The sequence below is a fragment of the Mesitornis unicolor genome, unplaced genomic scaffold (genome assembly GCF_000695765.1).
Source record: "Mesitornis unicolor isolate BGI_N332 unplaced genomic scaffold, ASM69576v1 Scaffold52155, whole genome shotgun sequence".
In the NCBI taxonomy this organism is placed as follows: Eukaryota; Metazoa; Chordata; class Aves; order Mesitornithiformes; family Mesitornithidae; genus Mesitornis; species Mesitornis unicolor.
The window spans coordinates 1-21415 of record NW_010187167.1 but is presented as its reverse complement, the minus strand read 5'-3'; the positions used below and the strand labels follow the sequence as shown (position 1 = coordinate 21415).

Here is a 21415-nt window from a genome sequence, read left to right as displayed (position 1 = left end):
GCTCCCTGTCTCTCCCCTCCAGCTCTTGCTAAGCACTAAGTCATTCTCACTGACCCATCCTCTCCAGCTGAAGACAGAGATTGGAGATTCCCAGATACCCCCATGCATTGTGGTGTGAACATGCCCAGTGGGTCAGTCTCAGGTATGAGCTATAAATACGTCTAACCTGTAAAAAGCGTTGGGGCTGAGCAGTCAGTGTTGACAAAAACAAAAAGCAAACGGGTTATTAAAAGTACGTAAGATGGTTTGAGTGCACATGTTGTTGTCTGGAGGAGATATAACTGGCTGGGAGTGAGACTTGATTTTCATCTTGGGCATGTCAACATGAGCTCCTGCACGTTCCAAATCAAAAATGTGAGATCGAGGAGTGGGGATGGGGGGGGAATACAGCCTTTCCATATGATGATTCTTTTTGTATAAGTCAGTATTTTGTTTTCTTATGAACTACTGCATTTGATTCTTACTGCTGCTTCCCAAAAGAAAGAGGATGTTTCTCCCTTTTATACAGACATGGAATAAACCAGAACCTAGAACTGCTTGATTCTTTTTTTTTATGTTTAAGTAGGAGTTTGGGAAGGAATATATAAAGCATATGAAGTAAATGTGATGCAGCAAAATAGCTCTTGTTTTTACACTATCAAAAATACCACATAGATACAGCTGAAACGAATGCACATATTTTTGTAAAATGATTAAGATTATGAGTTTAGTAAGACTCAAGAAATCGCTTGACATCTCTTGCCAGCATGCCAGCAAGTACTTTAAAGGATGTTAATAGAAAAACTTTACCATAAACTGCACCAAAGCTTCGTTTACAGATGTCATCAAATAAGTGTTTGATCTCTTGATAATCCTGCTGGCTTTTATACAGAAATAACACATTGGGTTGCAGATGCATGTTGGACTGCAGTGTGATCATTTTTATGGTACATTCCTTGAGTCTTAGCTTCTTTACCAATGGTATTATTTTACATTTTGTCTTTCTTCATAGTAAAATACATAAAGCTGTTTTTTTTTAGTCTTCTGTACTGCTTCCTAATTAAATGTCCTTTAGATTTTTAGTAGAAAAGGCTCTTATGAGTAGCAGTTTAATTAACTTATTGGACCTTTCACTGTAGCCATTAACCAGACCCTGATTTTCTGAGATCTGATGGCAGTAGTAGTAAAGTGACTGCAGGCTCATCCTGTGGGAGGTAACCGTTCAAATGTATGTCGTACAATTAGATTGTTCATGTTCCTCTGTAATGGTTTTCATTGTGATAATTAAGATTTCTGTTGTTTATAATTATTAAACAAGTTTAATTATGATGTATGCAGCTCGGAACACTTGACATTAATGTTTATGTGCTGTGTGTACGTTAGTGAGGCTTGCATAAAGCTTTGTCTTACCACAACTCTACAGTGGGCTAAAGGCTGTTTTGTAGGGGTCCAGTAGATGGCAACAGAGGATGGATGTCGAGAGTTTTCCTCTTTGCGCAGTTTTCATTTGAGTTCTTGGCAAGGTTCTTCCTGTTGAAAACTTTCAGCCAGTGTGAAGCACTTTTCCGTGGATGGCTGTAAATCTGTCATTGTCCCTTGCTGATGTCTTGGTTTGAGACGGATGGCATGGCCTGTAGAACATTAACTATTCATGTTACTATTTTGATCACTCTAACTATTGTCCTTTTAATCTGGAAGGGGGAATGGCTTTTCCTACTCTTCCAAAAATTCAGCTGCATTGTTGGGTTGATTCCTTGTTTTGCTTAGGACTCAATGACGTGTTGAAACTAATGACAAGATTGTAATCTTAAAGCAGGCATGGCATTAGGAAAAATGTAAAGTGCCTGGAAAAAATGTTGCTTACTATTGCACAATGGATTTTTAAGCTTGTTATAGTCATTGTGGATCATGACTTTTAAATATAGGGAAATTTGGCGTGTTTCAAACCATTACTTCTGGGTTTTTATTGTTTGAAGGTTATTTCTATTTTATTGTTTAAAGGTTATTTTTACTTTACTGAAGTTTATTTCATTTATTGTTTATTACTGCAAGATCTTTCTCCTTTCTCTCATCTTCCTAGCCTTTTCATATGCTCCACTTGGAGAACACTGCTGAATTATTTTTTTGTTTGTTTGTGCTCTGAATATGATTTCACTGTTCTTTTTTTTTTAAATGGAGTCCTTTGTACCAGAGGATTCTGGGTCTTATCTACTACATGCTTAACTTCCCAGTTCCCTTGCTAAGGAAAAATTTATCGTTTTTTTTCTTTACTGGCTAGTGAGATTTATTTTGCAGCTATTTTAAGTGATGTCTCCAGCAGATGTGGCTTTTTTTTTAATCTGAAGGGATACATATATATATATAACATTTTAATTTGTAAGTTGAACTTGTCTTTTTGTGTCCTGTTCTTTTTTTATTTTAAAGGTAATATATACTTTTTTGACATAACTCTTCTGTCCTCTCCCCTATCCCAGTTGACTTTTAAGTATGGTCCAGAAATTAAAAGTGAAATCTTTCTTTACAATTCTATCTCTGTACTTCAGTTAAACAGCTCATTCATCCACACCATACTTATGCAAGAAGCTGCAGATACCAAAACCTGATTTATTCCTTCAATAAACTCTTTGTTGCAGGCACTTTGTCAGTTCAGAGATTTACTATTTCATTTTTAAACCTTAGGAGTCTCTTCTGTTTTTCATTTTGCAGTATTCATGGATACACAGACCTAATATTTCTTCAAAGGTTTCCTTGATAAACAGCTACTGTTTAAACAAATGAAGCTGAAGTACTACACTTGTATTTTCAGTTTGGGACACCGCAGTACAACCCCTGGTGTTTTTTCTCTAGTGCTTAAGCACCTGCTCTTCTAGCATGTGAAACAGTTTCACTTTGAGTTTGAATGGTTTCCACAGGCAAACTTCTGTGTATCTGCACTGGCAGTGACAGCCAGAGCTAACACAGCAGTGAAGGGGTAGCAGGCTACAGGCAGGTACCACCTTTTTAATGCTCCATGTCCAGGTGTCTTGTTTTAGTTAGTAGAAGAAGAGTCAGAAGTGTGAAGCAGGCCAGTGTGAATGGATTTGGATGCCTGGTTGTGAGGTTTGTCAACTAATAAGCTATTTACCACAAGACTGTAATAATTAAAGCTATGCAAGGGATTATTATTCAGCTATTGCATTCAACAACTGAAATCCTTTTATTTGTGTTCACCTAAGTGAATATTTCCTGGCTTCTTAGGCTTCATCCTAGAAAGGAGGAAAATGTACACCTGGAGAATGGACCTTCAGAGGTTAATGCCTGAAGAAATACTGCACCTCTTGTTTGAATGCAGTATGTTTGTTAAGCTCTGGGCATGAAGTGCAAAGTCTGTAAATCTTTGGTAAAGTTTGCAGCTGGCAGAATGACTGAGCCTGTGCATGGAGTACTAGGTTAACTGCTCAGCAGTCTGAAACACTTAATGAAGTAGTTGGAAAGACACCATAAGATCACCTTCATTAGGTCAGGTTAAAGATGCCTCTCACCACTGTCCTGTGTGTCACTGTCCTTCTGGAGATGTGGAAGGAATAGCACAAGTACTTGTCAGTATGTTTATGTGCATTCACTGCTTTGCAGCTTGGGGACATTCTGAACCAGAGACGTAATCTTTGTGTTTGACATCAATTTAATTTCTTGTCAGTGGGTTTACCCAATTTCTTTCTCAAATCCATGTACATTTTTAGTAACTCCTTGTCACAGAGCAGTTCATTCAGCAGTTTCATTCAGTCGCACCAGAGGAATATTAGATGCTTCCATTACAAGGCTCTTCCACTTCTTTAAAGCATAACTTTTTGGAGTTTAAGCTGATTCTGTGTGGCGCTACATGATTAGTATTTTGAGAAGCTCTTCTTTGCTGCAGAGTCTTTATTGTATGTTTGGAATATGGAAAGATGCAGTGTGACTTTCATATTCAGTTGAATTTCATATTCATATTCATTTCTTTCAGAAGTATCTTTGACTTTTTAGAAAGTGTCTGTGGTCATTAAAAGATAAAAAACCATCAGCATGATATCTTCATTTGTTGAAGTCTGTTCAGGCATGTTGAGAACACCAGTATCAAAGTCAGCTCAGTACCATCTGTAGAATTCTTGTTGACAGACGTAAGAAAGTAAATTGCAACAGCTGCCTGGTGCTAACAAGAAGCAGGTACAGACAGGGATTAGTATATATACTTATTTTCATCACTACAGTTACATGAAATGGTATGCACACAGAATGACCACGTTTCTTTAAACAGGTAATTTCTTACGGCTACAAGTGGGCTTGTTGGGCTGTTATCTTCTGGAAAAGTCAGTGGTTTGCAGTTGGAGATCTTGAAATGTATAGAATACTCCCTTGTTAGAGTGGACAAGTCTGCGTGGTTGTATTTTTTTCTTCCTGTGTTCACTGTGTTTTCCTTCTCTGTTACTTTTTCTGTGAGACTTGACTTGCCAGGCTTTCTTTGTGTTGCCCAAAAGTTAATGTAGGTTGGTACCAGGAAGCAGTTTTGGTTACAAGAATGCCAGTTGAGTGCAAAATGTGTACGGTACAGGAAGGCAGTAGATCATACTGTTTTAGTGCTTTGAATTTGAGTGGTTGTTTAACCAGAACTTTTACATAGGATTTCCAGTGTTGAAGAAAGAAGTTGATTCTTTTGCCAGGCTTCACTACAAGGTAGAAATATGTCACAAAGTGACAGCAGTTCAGCTGTGAAATGCCAACATCTCAGTGCAGTTAGTGAACTGCAGCTCTACTGGTTTGGATGTATTTTTGTTTGTGCTAGATTGGAGAAAATTATTTTATTTGGCTATAGCCTATATACAGAGTCTGCATTGCAGCATGACAGCTTGTAACCTTGACCCAAGGTCTCTGTCAGTGCAAGTGAAGGTTTCCTGTGGTGTTGAATGGAGAGAGAAACCAGGTGCCTGTGAGCTGCGGGTATCATTGAAGGGAGGGTAGCGGTCTTAATTCTCCACTAACTTCTGACATATTCTATATTGGGCTTCTCCATTTAATTATCTTAATTAAACTTGCGTCTGAATTCCAGCTGATGGAACAATAATCCTGAGTTTTCCACTACTGGGGGGAAAAAAAAATTAATTCTATTTTGGTTAGGAGGTGCTCAGATGATGACAAAGACAGAGGGCTTCCCTAAGCACAGTGTCAAAATTGCTTTGCAGCTGTCAGTTTTGTGTTTTATTTGTAAGCACTGTGGCAAAGAGTAAACTTTGTACATTAAGAATTTAAACTAGATTACTTAATAAGACTTCTTGTTTGCTTTCTTTATAAACATTTTTCTGCTCTTTTTTTAGACATGGACCGTGATTATGGGCATGGAGGCTATGGTGGCCCACGATCCATGGACTCTTACCTTAACCAATCCTATGGGATGGAGAGTCATGGAGGTGGAGGCGGAGGAGGTGGTGGTGGTGGTAACAGGTAAAATAATCCTTCAGTTGTCCCACAGATTGATGAAACCCAATTGAAGTTTAAGTCATTCTGTCTTCTAACTTAAGTGTTCCTGAGGCATGTTGTTACGATTTTGTATGAACACTTTTCATTCCGAGTCTTCATGTTTGATAAATACTGGCAAATACTAAACTGTAAGAGCTAGATTCTCGTAATAATCAACATTTCTGTGGAAAAGCTTGACAGTGAAATAATGCGCCTTTGAATGAAAATGGACAAAGTCTTATTTTTTGGTAATGGCTAGCAATTTGTAGCTGATTGGCCTGACGTACCATTTCTGACATAGCAGACTAGACCTAACTGGTTTAGTGCCCTAGACTGAATCTATCAACATTCCGTTTTCAAGGAACATTTAGGGTGTGTGTTCTTTGGTTTGAATGTGCAGTGCTCAAATGATCTTGCTATTGAAAGTCATGTCCAGATTATTCCATTGGCAGGTACTGATTACACTCAAAACGGTGTGCGTGTTCTGGGCTGCTTTGCAAGGTGGATTGGTCTAAAAATAAAAACTCTGATGCAGTTGGTCTTAAAGTTGTGTATTAAATGCCAGGATACTGTTGCTCTTTCAGATAAAAACAGTAGGGAGCAGCTGATTTGATCAAGGTCTTAATATTGTATTCAAAGAAGCATCCTTTTCAGAGTAGTGATTCTATCTTGGAGGAAATAAAATGGGAAGAAAACTTAGATAATCTGATGGTTTTCCTGTGTGCGCCCTTCAATTCCTGTCTGGCTGTAGCCAGACTAGTGTATGATTCTTGTCTGTAGTCACTGTGGTGCCACTAGGCAAGGACAGTACGAAGTAGGGAGGCTGGAGAAGTGGTGTGTTTTGCTGCACGGTTCTGTTCAACATTTTAGTTCAGTCTAATTTGTTTGATGACGAACATTAAGATTGACTTAGAAGTCCAAGCAGAGATTCAGGAATGATTGTACCTACCATATAGTAATCTGCATATGATTGAAGCTGAATGAACACTGGAATGTCTCTTGCCATGTAACGTTAATATTGTGCATGGGCTCTTTCTGTCGATAGTGCCACTTTCTGTGTAGCTTTGAGTCTTCTGAGACTAACATATTTTAAAATGAAGGCATTCAGTTTACTATAGGTAGTTAGTAAATTAACTATCTTTGAGTTTGTGTTTTATCAGTCAAGGGGTTGTCTTTCCCAGCTCCTGCTGAGTCGCCCTGTTGTAACCCTGCAGGGACACTAACGTGTTTCCTTTCCAAGTGGTTACAAATAGTGATGATTTCTAGCCTGACACTGCCCCCCCCACCCAAGGCAAAGCAGACTCTTGGTAAATAACTCAAGATTTCAGCTCCTTGTTACTCTACTCTGAAACTCCAAGGACTGTTTTCTTATCCACTGTGCATGCATTGGGATAGACTTTCAAAATCCCGAGTTGCTAGACTTTAATGGTATGCAAGTGAAAGATGGATACGCTGAAGATTGTGAACTCTTTGAGTGGGAGACTGAGTTTTAAAGGGAAGAAAATTTTGAAAAGTACAAATCTGAATGGGCAAGCACTTGTATTTTTCCTTTAAAATTAGAGCTATGGGGTGTTACAACTGTACCGCTAAAATAAAAGATTTTGTTTCTACTTAGTTTGCAACTAAGTCGCCTTTTAACTGCTGTTTAACTGTTAGAATATGAGGGCATGATTTTGAAGAAAGGAGAGTTTTTTGACTAGCCTATGAATGTCTGCAGGTGATGATTTTTGTGAGACTAGGGCTGGGCTCTAATGTTTTAGTAAATGTTGCTGAAAATTTTAAGTAAACAAAGTTCAGGCATACTGAACTTTAGAATTGTTTGTAGCAAAAATGGCTCAGATAGCTTTCTATCTGGTCATAGTGTGGTTTGCCCAGCCCTAATCAAGATTAAACTATAACACAACTGTACGGACCAGTATAGTAATAAAATGATTTTAGTTGATAAATGTCAACTGATAACTTGTCTTTTGAAATGTATAACATTAGTAAGCTTACTTTTTTTTCTCCTCACTGTGCAACTTTTCCAGGTTTGGACCTTATGAGTCTTACGACTCCGGGTCTTCTCTGGGTGGGCGAGATCTGTACAGATCTGGCTATGGTTATAATGAACCCGAACAAAGCCGCTTCGGAGGTAGTTATGGTGGTCGATTTGACAACTCCTACCGGAATAGCCTTGACTCTTTCGGAGGTAGAAACCAGGGCGGGTCTAGCTGGGAAGCACCTTACTCCCGTTCAAAATTGAGGCCTGGGTTTATGGAGGACAGAGGAAGAGAGAGTTACTCTTCCTACAGCAGTTTTTCTTCACCCCATATGAAGCCTGCACCTGTAGGCTCTCGGGGGAGAGGAACGCCTGCTTATCCTGAAAGTGGATTTGGAAGCAGAAACTATGATGCTTTTGGAGGACCATCAACAGGCAGAGGCCGAGGCCGAGGAGTAAGTACAGAATCTTTTCAGATTCTTTTCACTAGACACTCTTTTAAACCCTTTCAAGACCACTGCTTTAAAATGAATGCACTGTGCAGTACAGTGTGGGTTTTTTGTCCAAGCAAACTATCCTGGTTGACAATGTTGTTTACCCCCTTGAAGCTGTCTTCAAGTAGAACCCGGTCCCTTTTTCTGTTGAAAGTAATGAGTAATAGAAGACTAGTTGATAAGGTTTGTTAAATCTCTCCTTTTGTTTGAAAGGTGAAGATAAAAGCAATAGGTTTGGTCTAAAAGGGATTAAAAGGACTTGCATTTTTCCTTGTAAACACTAGCATCTTTGCTGCTGGTGGGGAAATTCTTGAATATTGTAAAAGTTTAATTCAAAGCCTTTTGAAGTTTTGAGTAGGTTAAAGGTGCAATGTATAAGTGAAAAAATAAAACCCAGGTTGTGAATGCCAGAGTAGTGTTTGCTTCCTGTAAAGGTAAAAGTTTAGCTAATTCTTTAAAACCTTGAACACATGCTTTATCAAACATCAAGTCTTCTTTTAAACCTAATTCTTACTCTGACCTGTGTATTGGAAGGATGATGGGGAGGAAATGGCAAAGGTGGGTGGCTAGCAGTAACAGTGACTTTTTCAGAATTAAAGCATGATTAAAGGGGCATCATCAACTTGAGATCAGGTCCGTTCACAGAATTGAGATAAACTTCCAGATAGCGTGCCTAATCCTGTTACTTGTATACGTTTTGTTATGGAGACTTAGGTTCCAACTCCTTTTCAGTGGATTCATTTCCAGTGTAGGACGTAAAACTGGATATCCAAGAAACAGGGAGATTAACTGCACACAGAGTAGTGGATCACAGTTTGGAGAAGTAATGCCTGAAGTTAAATGAGCTAGGGAGAAAAAACCCAACAGAAGAGAATTTAAAACAAACCCTGACAGAAGTGCTAACTTTAAGTTGATGGTGTCCCTTTGTCTTGGTTTTAGAATCCCAATTCTGATCACGTTTTTTTAAGCACAAAGAGTTCAGTGAACACTTTTCTGCCTGTGCCTCTAGGTGTAACTTATCTTTTAAAATTTTCAAGCGTGCCATATTTCTTTGGGAAGCAGTTCTTTAATATTAAACCATACAACTTGTTTGTAGCTTGAAGTGTAGAGGAAGATTATTTTTACTGGGTCTCTTAATTGCCTGGCTGTGTGGTGGCTTTGCTTCAGAAAGTCGACTTTGCCGCATTCTTGAATACCGCAGTTGCCATATTCAAATTTGAGCTCAGATTTGCACATGGCTGCTAGCTAACATGAAGCATGGTATGAGAAATCAATTCTAATCTTTGTTTCTCTGCTTGTGAAGCTGAAAGCGTTAGATTTGTAAGCTTGGATGCCATCCTTTCAGAACTCATTTAGATCTGCAAGTTTTGTGCAGAGTTAGAACCAAGTAGCCTTCTTTCTTTTTTTGTTTTGCTTTGGAAATTTACCTTTTTAGTCCTCTTTGTAATAAAGGAGAGTGTAAAGGCTGACAACTTACCTTATGTAAAATGCATTGCACCTTTAATAGATAGACTATCTGTTTAAAAGAAAAGTACTTGAAATTATCCACGTGCATACTTCATGTCAAGTTTGTGTGTACAGTGTAATGTACGTGCTAGGTAGTTCTTTACCTCAACTAAATAAATTAACATGGAGATCTTGTGCATGGACTTCTGAATAAGAAAAGTGCCTGTTTTGGTACATTCTGTCGCTTAAAATTTACTTCAAAAGAAGTCATACTTTTTCACAAAGTATATTGAAGTTATTCTTATGTTCTTTGAACTTTGATAGTGTCATACTAGTTCTCTTCTCATGGCAATACAAATATTTCTGCTTATCCAAGTCACCCATCCAGTCAGTGGGCTCTCTTCTGCCCTTTATTAATCAAATAATCGAGTTAAGAAGTATGTTAGCACTTCTGAAAATACTGCAGCTACCTAAATTCTCCCTCTTCAGATTACTCATTTATTCCACACCTTCAGAGAAGTTCATAAACAAGTGTCCACAAATGACTGTACAGCATTTTAGAAAGAATAGGTTTAGTCTTTCGAGTGAATTTTCATTCCTATGGCTGCCCTGTTTTTGTTTCACTCCTTCCATGCCCAACTTTCAAATTCTGAATTTATTGAATTCAGAAGAAAAATAAGTAAAAGAAAGAATGAGCTTCCTTCAATTAATCCCTGTTCCACACCTTCTTCACTCTGGTTTCAAATTGCTGCTCATTATTTGGCATAAGAAGCTTTTATTTATTTTCTCTTTTAATGACTGCTGACTTAAGTGTCAAATACTTGGTTGGTTAGCTCTGTTTTTTCCCAGAGGGAGAAGTCATTCCTCATCTAGAGAATCTGAAGAGAGGAGCCAGGATGTTAGGCTGAGAGATGAACTCTGATCGATGCGTTCCTTGTCTGGACAATGGTTCTGAATAAGCAGAAACACAGTTAATACAAAGAGATTTGTTCTACTGGACAAACGCCCACAAAGCCATTGCAAAACACAGCATCAAACCAGGAACTTAAATTTCCCCTGCAGATTTTACTTAGCTCACTGTTTTATTGTACCAAGTAATTGTTTTATTTCTCCTGATTTCATCTACTAATACCTTTCTCTTGATTTCACACATTTGCAGCATATGGGAGACTTTGGAGGAATGCACAGACCTGGAATTGTTGTTGACTATCATAACAAACCCAGTCCTGCAGCAGTTGCTGCAAGAGGAATAAAAAGAAAAATGATTCCACAGCCGTATAACAAACCTGGTGGGACATTTATCAAGAAACCCAAAATGACAAAACCTATTTTGAAGCTGAGCCAGAAAAAATCGCCTAGTAAGTAACAAGTGCCAAAGTTCTTAATTTTCTACCTTTGAGGTACCCCACAACGGATTTTTCTGAATTTATTCTCCTACCTCTTCTACTGCAAAGAAAATATGCTGAATGAAATGGAATATTTTGATGTGTTTAAATAAGTACTACTGAAGACTTTTCATTCAGTATTTATAATGATACTTCCTGGAGGCAAATTTTCACCACTGAAAATAATTTCAGATCTCAGGTTGCCTCAAGCGACAAGGCCTGACAGATATTAAAATATGCCCTTGTGTGAGCCTGGGCTCTGCTCTCCAAATACTTTGGATATAAAAAGTAGCGCATCGACTGCAATGCGGCTAAAATAAAGACGTAAGGTGTGGGCGAAGAGGAGAGGGAAAGGGAGGCAAACTAAGGAAACAGTGAAAATTGTTACTGAATAATTAATGAAAGGCAGAGAGAGATTGCTCCTTCTTGTAAATGAAATTCTGTAATGAAGAGAAGGTCTGGAAATACCACAGATAAACTGGCAATACAGATTTCCAAGTATTTGTGGTGCTTGGTTTGTTTAGCTTCCCTAAAGATGTCCTACAACTCTGCTTAGATATTGCAGACAAAACTGGAGAAAAAATTCACTCATGAGGTTTGAATAAACGACTTCCTTTGAGGGAATGTAAACTTGATATTAAATATGAACGGCACGTACAGCAGTCAAACTTCAATTTTTGTGTGCTTGTAATTTCCTCAGTGATTTGGTTCTGCAGTGTCTTATATAGTTTGGTTTCAAATAGCACCTGAAAAATGTTTAAAATGACTTTATCTCGGAGCTTGAAAAGTGAACGCACAGACTTGGCTGAAACTTCCACGTGAACGCTTTATTTTTGATTTTGTAATTCTAGTCACACTACTGGGTATTACAAAACTGTTCCTTTAACTCCAGGAGTACTGTAAAAACTTCACGCACTGGGTGTATAGAACACATCTCTCTGCCTTTTGTAAAGGGAACGTTACTGCTGGGCTCGCCAACTTTGGTGTGGTGAAATGGGTCTGTAAAATACGCATCCAGGTATAACAAAGACTTTCATCCCGAAGGTCTCCTGCTTAGCTTTTTTTCTTTCAGTACATTTGTAGGTTCTCCTTTTCTCAAATGCCTTCACACAGAGCACTTCTAGTTTATTATCAGTTCCCCTCACTGGTTTTCACAATCCAAGGACCAATGTACTGCATAATGTTGAAGTTAGTTTAAGAAGTAGAGTAGATAGTGCCTACTAGAATTACACACAATGTGAGGAGCTGGAAGGGACCTGGAGAGCTCCCCCAGTGCAACCCCTGCCAGAGCAGGATCACCAGAGCAGTCACACAGGAACACGGCCAGGGCTTTGGGTGTCTCCACACAAGGAGACTCCACAACCTCTCTGGGCAGCCTGGGCCATGCTCCATAACCCTCACACTCACAAAGTTTGGCCTCATCTTCAGCTTGAACCTCCTGTGCTCCAGCTTGGGACCATTGCCCCTTGTCCTGGCATTGGCCATCCCAGAGCAGAGCCTGGCTCCTTCCTCCTGACACTGCCCTTTCCCAATGGATCCCCAGCAATGAGGGCACCCCTCAGTCTCCTCTGCTCCAAGCTCAAGAGCCCCAGCTCCCTCAGCCGCTCCTCAGCAGGAGATGCTCCACTCCCTGCAGCATCTCATCTCTGTGGCCCTGCTGGCCTCTTTCAAGCAGTTCCTGTCCTTGTGGAGCTGAGGGCCCAGCACTGGACACAAGATTGCAGCTGTGGTCTCACTAAAATGCACTTTTAATCAGCCTCTCAGTAAACTGTTGTGTGGCTTAATGCAGTCTTCTGAGACTTGACCTGAAAGGTCCTCTGAGCAGCATCATGTAGTTGAAAACTAAAAAGTGGGTAACAGCTGACAGAAAACTGGATGCAGTTGCTATGCAATGTATGTATGAAAATATATCTCAAAATTTTCCTGCCCTTTCAGTCTTGACTTTCTTGTTTCATGGATTAGATTGCTTCTAGAGGACTTTGGTTTATATTCCTAAGGATAACCGATTTTACATTTAGTGTTATTACTAAAATATGATAAATTATAGACTGTCCTAGCTGTAGAGCAACCTTATTTTTTTTTCCCCAAAATATCTTATTGCCTTAAAATGAATTGATAGTGACAGCACTTCTGCATTATTTATTTCTTCCTCTTTTTCTGTTTATAGATATGAAGTCGTCTTTCCAGGATTCTACCATAGAGGTAAAGATTCCAAGAACTGGAAAATGTTTGTGTTTCTTTCAAAAGTTTTTACAGCATACCTTAAGATGAGTAGTTATTAAGCTAGAGTTATAAAAATTAAGCACTTCCTTAGTAAGTTTTTCTAAACTTACTCTTTTTTTCTTCACTTTATCTAAAACTGTCCTATTTTGGTGGCAGTCTGAAATCCTTACTGCTTGTGCAGATAGCCCGGAAGATGAATTTCAAGGTGTATTTGTAGACCTCACCCATTTGTGTAATGCACAGAGAGCTGTCACATGAACACTTCTTATATTGTCATAGGTAGTCAGCTTGAATTCATACACCTGTGACCTGCTTGGGCAGGCTGAGAAACCAAGTACAAAATGACAGTGAGATTACTAAAGAGGAAGAATAGGTAAGATACATCAGGAAGAGAGGGTCAGTAATAAAAGAACCAGCCTTAACTGATGTTCCCTGATAGGGTACAAAGCTTAGTTCCCACCTACAGAAAGATCAGTTGCAACAGTGTGGAAAGAGTATGATTAATAAGCTAAGCATGTGTATATCTATATAATTTTATAGATATCTATACTGTCTATATCTATATAGGATGAAAGACTGTACTGTTATTTTCCTTCTTTTTGAGTGGAAGCGTTAACATTCTCAACTAAGTATTTAGAAGTCTGGATTGGAAGTCAGTGTATTTTCATAGAAGACAGGGAGAATTGGAATTGTGAATCTCATTCACAAAGACTTCAAGGCATTAAGGAGAAATGCATGGCTTGAAGTGTTTGTACACTGGGTCTAACTACACCCAAATCGCTTTCTTACGTTGTCATATCTGATAAAAATAGCAAGTAACAGATTATTGGAAATCATTTGCACTGTCTTTTTCTGGATTGAAACAGCATTGTTTTGTTGAATATTTTTTCTTACAAAACTTATGAATTTGACTTTGATTAGGAAATTGAAGTGGACACAAGTGGTGCAGTTGTTATATACGAAGACTTTACAAGAGATGCTTATGATCTTGGGTACCAGACTTTTGGAGGTAAGTCAGTTTGCTTTGCCGCGTTAGATATTGCATCTGTGTGACTTGGAGTTTTTAGAGCAGGAAAAAGAGAATCACTTGGTTTTCCTTTGGGGTTCAAACACAGGAGAGAGGTCAGCCTCTATGAAGTCTGCTTCCATTCAAATAGCAACAGAAAGCAGTGTAGTGCAAAAAAACCCAAAACCCCCAAAAAACTTGCAAAAAAAGCTCTGTGGCTCTTGATTTATCGCTGAGTACTGAAAACATTTCCACTGATGAACAGCTTACACTTCATTCCTGAGGTATATATATTTCACTGAACAATATTCTGATCATTTCCCTTTGTCAATAGGCTTTTAAAGCAGACATAAGATAGGCAAACATATGTACACTTATGCCAAAAGTCAGTGTCCTGTAGAAGTCTTTAATGCTGCAAACCCAGTTTCTACTCACTTGTTTGTTTGCACTCTTAGTTATGTGCCAGGTGATAATGTAATGAAGTTGTTCTTTTGAAGGTCTGGTTGGATTTTTGGTGTTTGTGTGTGTGGTGGAGGTTTTTAGTTTGTTTGTTCTTTTTCTTCTCAGCTCGTTCTTTCACTGCTTTATTTCTTCAGCTGAAAATCTTTGGAGTGTTTTTCTGTGAAATCAAGGGATGTCTAGTGGGGAAAAGATTAAATAACTTGAAGTTCAGGTGTTGGGTATGATACCTTTATGAAACGCTGCCTTGTCTCCTTTATCGGAACCTATGCTTTAGCTTTTGGTTTTGGAAACTGCCTTCTCTGCAGAAGAGAATGGACTTAGGTCATTTCTTTTTAATGTAAGGAGATTGTAGCAATGGTGCTTTTAAACCACGGAGAGTTTTAAATACGTTTCTCCCCACACACCTCCAGTACCCTTTCCTGGTCACTTGGAGAGACCTTTAATAACTGGGCACGTCAGGGTAAGATTTGCTTTAACTCTGCATTTCCTTCCTTTTATGAGTGTAATCTGAAGTGTAACCCCTTAACTGATAAGTTTGCATTGTTGGAAGCAAATTGGTTGTCTTTAGAGGAGGAAAACAAAGCAAAACAAGCCATTGAACCACTTTGGGATAGGATCTTTCTCTGCATTTTGAGGTGTTTGTGGAGGAGACAGAGAAGACACATGGTGTTTGTTTGGTTTGGGTTTGTTTGTTGTTTTTTTAATATAACATTTAAAATCCTCTATTTGTGTGTTAAGATGGCAAAGGAGAAGTTAAAAGTGAGGAAGAAGAGAAGCGGCGAATTGAGGCTAGAAGAGAGAAGCAAAGGCGTAGAAGGGAAAAAAACAGTGAGAAATACGGTGATGGATACAGGTTTGTGCTATAACTTCTGTCTTGTGTGCAGTGGTTTTCTTCCTCTTTATCCTTTTGTAATAATATACTGTCTTTCCTGAAGGGCCCTTTGGACTGATTTTAGGAGAATAAAAATATGTGAGAAAGACCCCCCCCCCGCCACCTCCTAAACCCCCCCGACCCCAAAACAAAGCCAAAAACCTAACTCAAACAAACAGAAAAAACCCAAACCAGAACCCACCATCCAAATCCTGTGGCTTAGGAGACTTGACTGTTCCACTGGACCTCTGCTGTATCAGAAAATACAGTTTCCTAACCCTGTCTCCCCCACAGGTGCATCAGTGCACACTTGAGAAGCAACTTGGCATGGTAGCGCTTTTGAAGTATATTTTTCAGTTAAATTCATGCTAACTTTTTTAAGCTGTTAGAAATTGCCTTTATTCTGGTTTTATATGTGTGGTGAGCTATTTTGTAGCAAAAATAAGTAGACAGTTCTGCAACTTTTCTTAGTCTTGTCACAGCCAAGTGGGCTAATGGCCAGCACTATATAATATATAGTATTAGTAGGATATAATCAGTGTCAGTTCCTTATTGGACTGAGAAGGCCGTATTTCCTTGTAAAGATTACATAGTTTTTGTATGGAAAATGAGCTTTAAATGAATCCCTTTGACTAGTTGTAGTTAGGAAGTCATGGACTGGCTTGAGTATGAGAAGTACTACAAAAGGTGACAGAAATTAGGGAGCTGTGATAGATAAACTCACAGAATAATGAGGCATTTAAATGGCTACCTTCTGATTTCAGCTGTTTTCATCTTCTGTGTAGAAAATTTGTTACTTATATTTGGGTCCTGTAGCAGTTCATAGTGGTAAAATACTGGATTTTTGTTTTTATTCACTTCGGCTTCTTTAAAGAACACTTTTCCCATTCTTTTCCTGATTAGGCTTGTCAAGTCCTCACAGTTTTGAGGAGAGAGGGAAAGATGTTTGTTTAATAATACTATTTAATGTATTTCTCTTGATAGAATGGCATTCACTTGTTCGTTTTGCAAATTTCGAACGTTTGAAGAAAAAGAAATTGAGGCTCATCTGGAGAGTGCGGCTCACCAGGAAACGTTGGATCATATCCAGAAGCAAACCAAATTTGACAAAGTAGTGATGGAATTTCTTCATGTAAGACAGCAGCTTTTTGATTTATATAATACTTATATAAATATATATAATACAAATCCAGAGTCTGTAAAATAGTGTTCCTTTGACAATTAAAAGTACTGCCTCAAGAAGCGATAGCAATTAATTGCTATTTATTACAGAGATACTCTGAGTAATATTTTAAGTATAGGTTCCTCCTGGAATATAAACAATTGTACATCAAATGTGTGACAGTTTCTTTTTCCTGATTCTCTGTAGGAGTGTATGGTGAATAAATTCAAGAAGACAGCCATGCGTAAGCAGCAGACAAGTAACCAAACAGAAAATGCTCAAGCTGCTGAAAAAGATATAATGGAAGGTGAGTGATGGTTTTTATGTGAAAGTGCATCCTGTGGAGCTCTGCCTGTCCCACTCTCCTTTCATTCTTCTTTGAATTTGATAATGTTTGCATTAAAACGATCCGTTTTCACAACTTTTCTGTACCTGGTTGGGATTCCTTGCTTCATTTCTGATACAACGTGGAATGTAAGCACAGTGGGAGATAGCAAACCTTGCTATTTATGTTTGCTAGCCAGGTAGCCTTGTCAGAAAGCAAGATAATATTGTGCTAGGTACTTGACAAACAGAATTATGTGGACTTTGCCACAGTCTTACTTGTTTATAATGTATGAGGAGTGGTAAGAGGATGATGCAGATGGATTGGAAGAGAGCAGGTAATAGAGCGGTGAGGTGATTCTGGTCAAACGTGACGGCAAGGATCTGGTTAATGCAGGTGGGATAGTTGCTGTGGTTTTGGGGAACACTGAAAAAGGAGGAGTTTGAGCACTTTCTTGGCTGCCAAGATGCACCTTGCCCTGACTTTTCTTTTTCCCTTTGCCTGCCCCATAAGCAGATTTGTAGAGCACTTTGTGTGCCCCTGCCTTGCTGTGCTTATCCTTCCACTGCCTTTTGCCTGAGGGCTTTCAAAAGATGTGCTGGAGCCAGAAGGGACATCTTTTGAGTACTTTTTACTTTAGGCAGTAGCTGTATTTGAATATTACTTTAATTCAATTTCAAATGCTAAAAACTGCTTAAAACCAGATATAGCCAACATCTTAAGTCTCCCAAATTCTTTCATATACTTTCCTTAAATACTGGAGGGCCTATTTGCCTTCATGATCAGAATGTTCTGTTGGCAAGCTGATAGTTAAAATTGCTAGAAGAGTTGAATTCATGTGCTTCTTCCTGGTGGTGAGGGTAGGCAAGGAAATAAATTGGTTGGTCTTATGAAGGTTAAAGTAAATTCAGCTGCTTTGGTGAAGCTTGATTTGTTTCTTGTATCAAAGTGAGTATTATTAAGGATATTGGTTATTCTTGATTTTAAATAGACAACATTTTTGATCACTAAATAGTTCAATTTGAGGTATCATTTGTATTTGCTCTCTGTTTAGGCTGGTAGGTGTTCATATATCATGACCTCAGACAGCAAACATTGTTTTCTGGATCTCATGTATAGTCTGTGGAGAAAAGGAGTGTTGAAGTGAAAAACTTCCTCCTTCAGCGTTGCCTTCAGAGAGCCCAATTTTGATGCCCAAATTTGTATGAATATTCCTCTGTGGTTCAGTTTGACACGTTTAACAACTGAGCACTCTGGTTTTCTGGTATAAACTGAACAGTCCCCTCTTCTGCTTCCCTAGACTAAGACACTTTGTGTTACTCATTTGTTCCCTCTTTGGCAGGGGTTACTGCTGATGACCATATGATGAAAGTTGAGACTGTTCATTGCAGTGCTTGCAGTGTGTATGTTCCTGCCTTACACAGTTCTGTTCAGCAGCACTTAAAATCTCCGGATCACACGAAAGGAAAACAAGTAAGGAAAACAATATTATTTATTTAAAAAGCAATCATAATCTAACAGTAGGTGAGAAGTGTTACAGTACTTGGTGCAAGTAATTTAAAAATTCTTGTTGGTATTACTTCTTCTCTAGAAAGTCTTTCTTACTTTGTAAATATAATGTCTTGTGAAGTAGCCAGTGCTTAAGCACCCCCAGTTAATGAAATATTGTTGTGCTTATCAGTTCACAGTGCTAAGTCCTGAGAAGGTTACTAGGAATGACATTTATATTTTATGGAAACTTTTTTACTGCCATGAAGCATTGGTTTTATTACTCAAATTGCAAAACATAAAACGTGTTTCCAGCAAAATAAACCTGGGGTTTTGTTTTTGCTTGGCTGTTACCTTTTTAGTTTGAAGAAAAGCGAGGGCAGTTTAGAATTGGCAGTAGTATGGTATTGATCCCCGTTAAAATTTATAATGATACCTTTAAAGGTTGGTAGAAATGTTGAAAGAGTAGCGTGAGTGGAAAAAAATCAGAGTTGTCATAGTAAGCAATATTGCCACAGTAGTGTTGTTTCTATATGCGCTGCTGTGATTGTGGAATATCATACGTGGTTTGGCCTTAAGTGCTAAGAATAAGCATTTGATGTTGCAGTATGTTCATGATTTTCCTTACAGAAACTGGCCATGAGTTCACATTTATGTGATGGTTTTAAATGGGTGTATGATAATTATTCGCTGTAAAATTTATTTTCTAGGCCTACAGAGAACAAATAAAAAGGGAGAGTGTTCTTACTGCCACCAGTATCTTGAATAATCCTATAGTCAAGGCGCGATATGAGCTGTATGTGAAGGTAAGATGCAAATGGAAAAAGCAATCTGTAATGTTTGCTGTACCACTACTTCCTCCGTGCTGATGGACTTAAACCTCAGTGCTCTGCCTTCTGTTCCTGCCTTCTAGGTAGCTCACATTGTATATACTTTTTAATGTGTTTTGCTAGTCTCAAGTCATTGTCCAGATAACTTTGCAGGGAAAATTACCACCTTCAGATTTACCAGCTTTTGGTTTTAGTTTACCATTTATATGTGTATCTAGTCAATTTTTAATTAAGTGTTCTTATATTAAAAAATCAGGCTTTAGGAAAGCATCAGCAGTGCCTCTGCTTGATACTAACTGTAGAGCACGAAACACTTTACAAATAAGTCATTCTTTATGTTTAGAAGTAAAGGCTCCAGTGTGTGGCTCTGTACTAAAGTACAGTGCACACTCTACTCAGCCACTTTTATTCCATGTAATTTCTTGGAGTCATACAAAACATGCAAGCTTACAATGGTAGTAGTTGTGGTCAGAGAATTGAAAAGGTAGGGTAACCCATGGTGTAGATAAGTGGCCTGAGAATCATATGAGTTCATTTTAGCAACGTGAGAGGTTGTTCTTCTGGACCAGTGACTTTTTTTCTGCAGCACCATTGTTAGCTGTTTCTAGTAGTGAATTTAATTTATTTATAGCTTTGCCTGTGCTCAAATAGACTCTTTCAGACAAAGCAATACTGTGTTGCAGAAATATGAGGAGCTGAGCCAGCGCAGAAACGAATTGTGACTTAAAATGTCAAATTAGTCATGACCTGCAAAATTCTGTATGGCTGGGTGCGGGAATCGCACCCAGTTGTTTCAGACAACTGCAGACAACTGCTCTATACCTGTTAAGGAAAGGTAGCAGATGACCAGACACCATAGCCTGGAATATCTGCGGGTATAGGTATATGTATATGAGCCACCTCTTCTGGTGTTCCTGATGGCCTGGCAGGCCTGTGTGTTGTCCCCTACAGCCCTCTAGTGGGGGACTGGTAAAAGGGAGAATGGGAACTTGCCTTTTATCACTTGGAAAATGGAGAAAGAGAGAGAATTGCAAGATTGTCGTCACAATTTGACCACTGGCGTTTTCAGAATGCCTAGCACTGGTGATTCCTGGGGTGGATTGATCTTCATACGCTTTCAACAGCACCTGCTTTGTGAGATGTGTCTGGCTTCTGGTTGTGCAAATCCCTCTCATCCTTATCCCAGTGTATAATCAAGTGCAGACTGAAGGAGTCCAGGTTTATTTTACAGCATGTAACGAATCAGAGCATGCTGTGCGTGCCTTTGGTGCCTGCAGTCTTCCAGGAGAGTAGGAAATCCTTGTTACAGCCAGAAGTAGCTTGCTTCGAGATGAAGGGCAGTCTGGCTTGGGGAAGCACCCCTCTCCACTCCCACCAAAAAAGCCCAACACAACAACCCCAAACATTTGCTCTGCCCCAAACCCACCCAAAACAGCAACAAAAAACCCTAAAACAAAACCCAGACCCAACATTGTTTTGGAAAGTGTTGTCTATCCCACATACACAGTGTGGAAGGAGGAAATTCAAAGCAAGGAAGACCTGGAAGGCTGTTGTGTAGATTTGTACCAAGTTGCAAAGCCAGGTCGTCAGAATCACAAGTGCCTTTGACAAAAGGAGAACAAAATTGCAGGTTGGCAACTCCTGATTTTGATGTATCCCTTTGACATGAGCAAAAAAGAGAAGATTATTTTTCTTTTCTGTTACACTACTGGATTTCTCTCTGTGTATTGGGAAGTTTGGTTTTTTAAATGTGTGGCCTAGAAGAGGTGCATATCCCAAATAAGGTTGAATTAAGGACAGCTCTTTTTCTGCTGGGGCCAGTGCTGCCTCTTAGAACCACACCCTGTGGTAGCCATCCACCTCTTTCCCACAAAAGCCATATTTTGTTCCAGAAAACTGCTGTACCAGAACTGAGGTTTCCAGGGCTCAAAACTTGCATGTCATCTTTATGATCCTGGTGATGCCGGTGACCATCTTTCACACTGTTGTATTCCATTACTTTTTCAATTCCTGCATTTGAAAATCCGTTTCGGTGCTTAAACTGACAGCATTTTGTTTGCATCTTGTCCTTTGCATGCAAAGAACCTTTCATCTTAATCTCTTGTTTGGTACCTTCATCACAGATACCTTAATCAAAGAACCTTGAAAGGATTTTTTCTTGCCTTGGCCGTAAAGAGTCCTCTTTCCCCAGAGTTGGTCTTGTGTGGCGCCCTTTCATGCTGCCAGTGTATTCTTTGTATGCCTTCACAGAATTTCACAGAAAATTTCACAGAATATGAGGAGTTGGAAGGGAGCTG

At 38.9% G+C, this 21415-nt stretch overlaps 1 protein-coding gene across 1 annotated transcript; it reads left to right on the top strand.

Annotated features, from left to right (window-relative positions):
• Positions 1-71: 71 nt before the first annotated feature.
• LOC104533684 (DBIRD complex subunit ZNF326) lies at positions 72-19121 on the top strand (the record flags this gene model as incomplete). The annotated part of the gene is made up of 11 exons (XM_010185349.1): positions 72-142; positions 5307-5433; positions 7476-7881; positions 10526-10724; positions 12919-12953; positions 13896-13983; positions 15181-15295; positions 16298-16445; positions 16683-16782; positions 18143-18273; positions 18999-19121. Coding segments are annotated over exons 1-11 (1512 nt in total), but the record flags the coding sequence as incomplete, so codon positions are not given.
• Positions 19122-21415: the final 2294 nt, after the last annotated feature.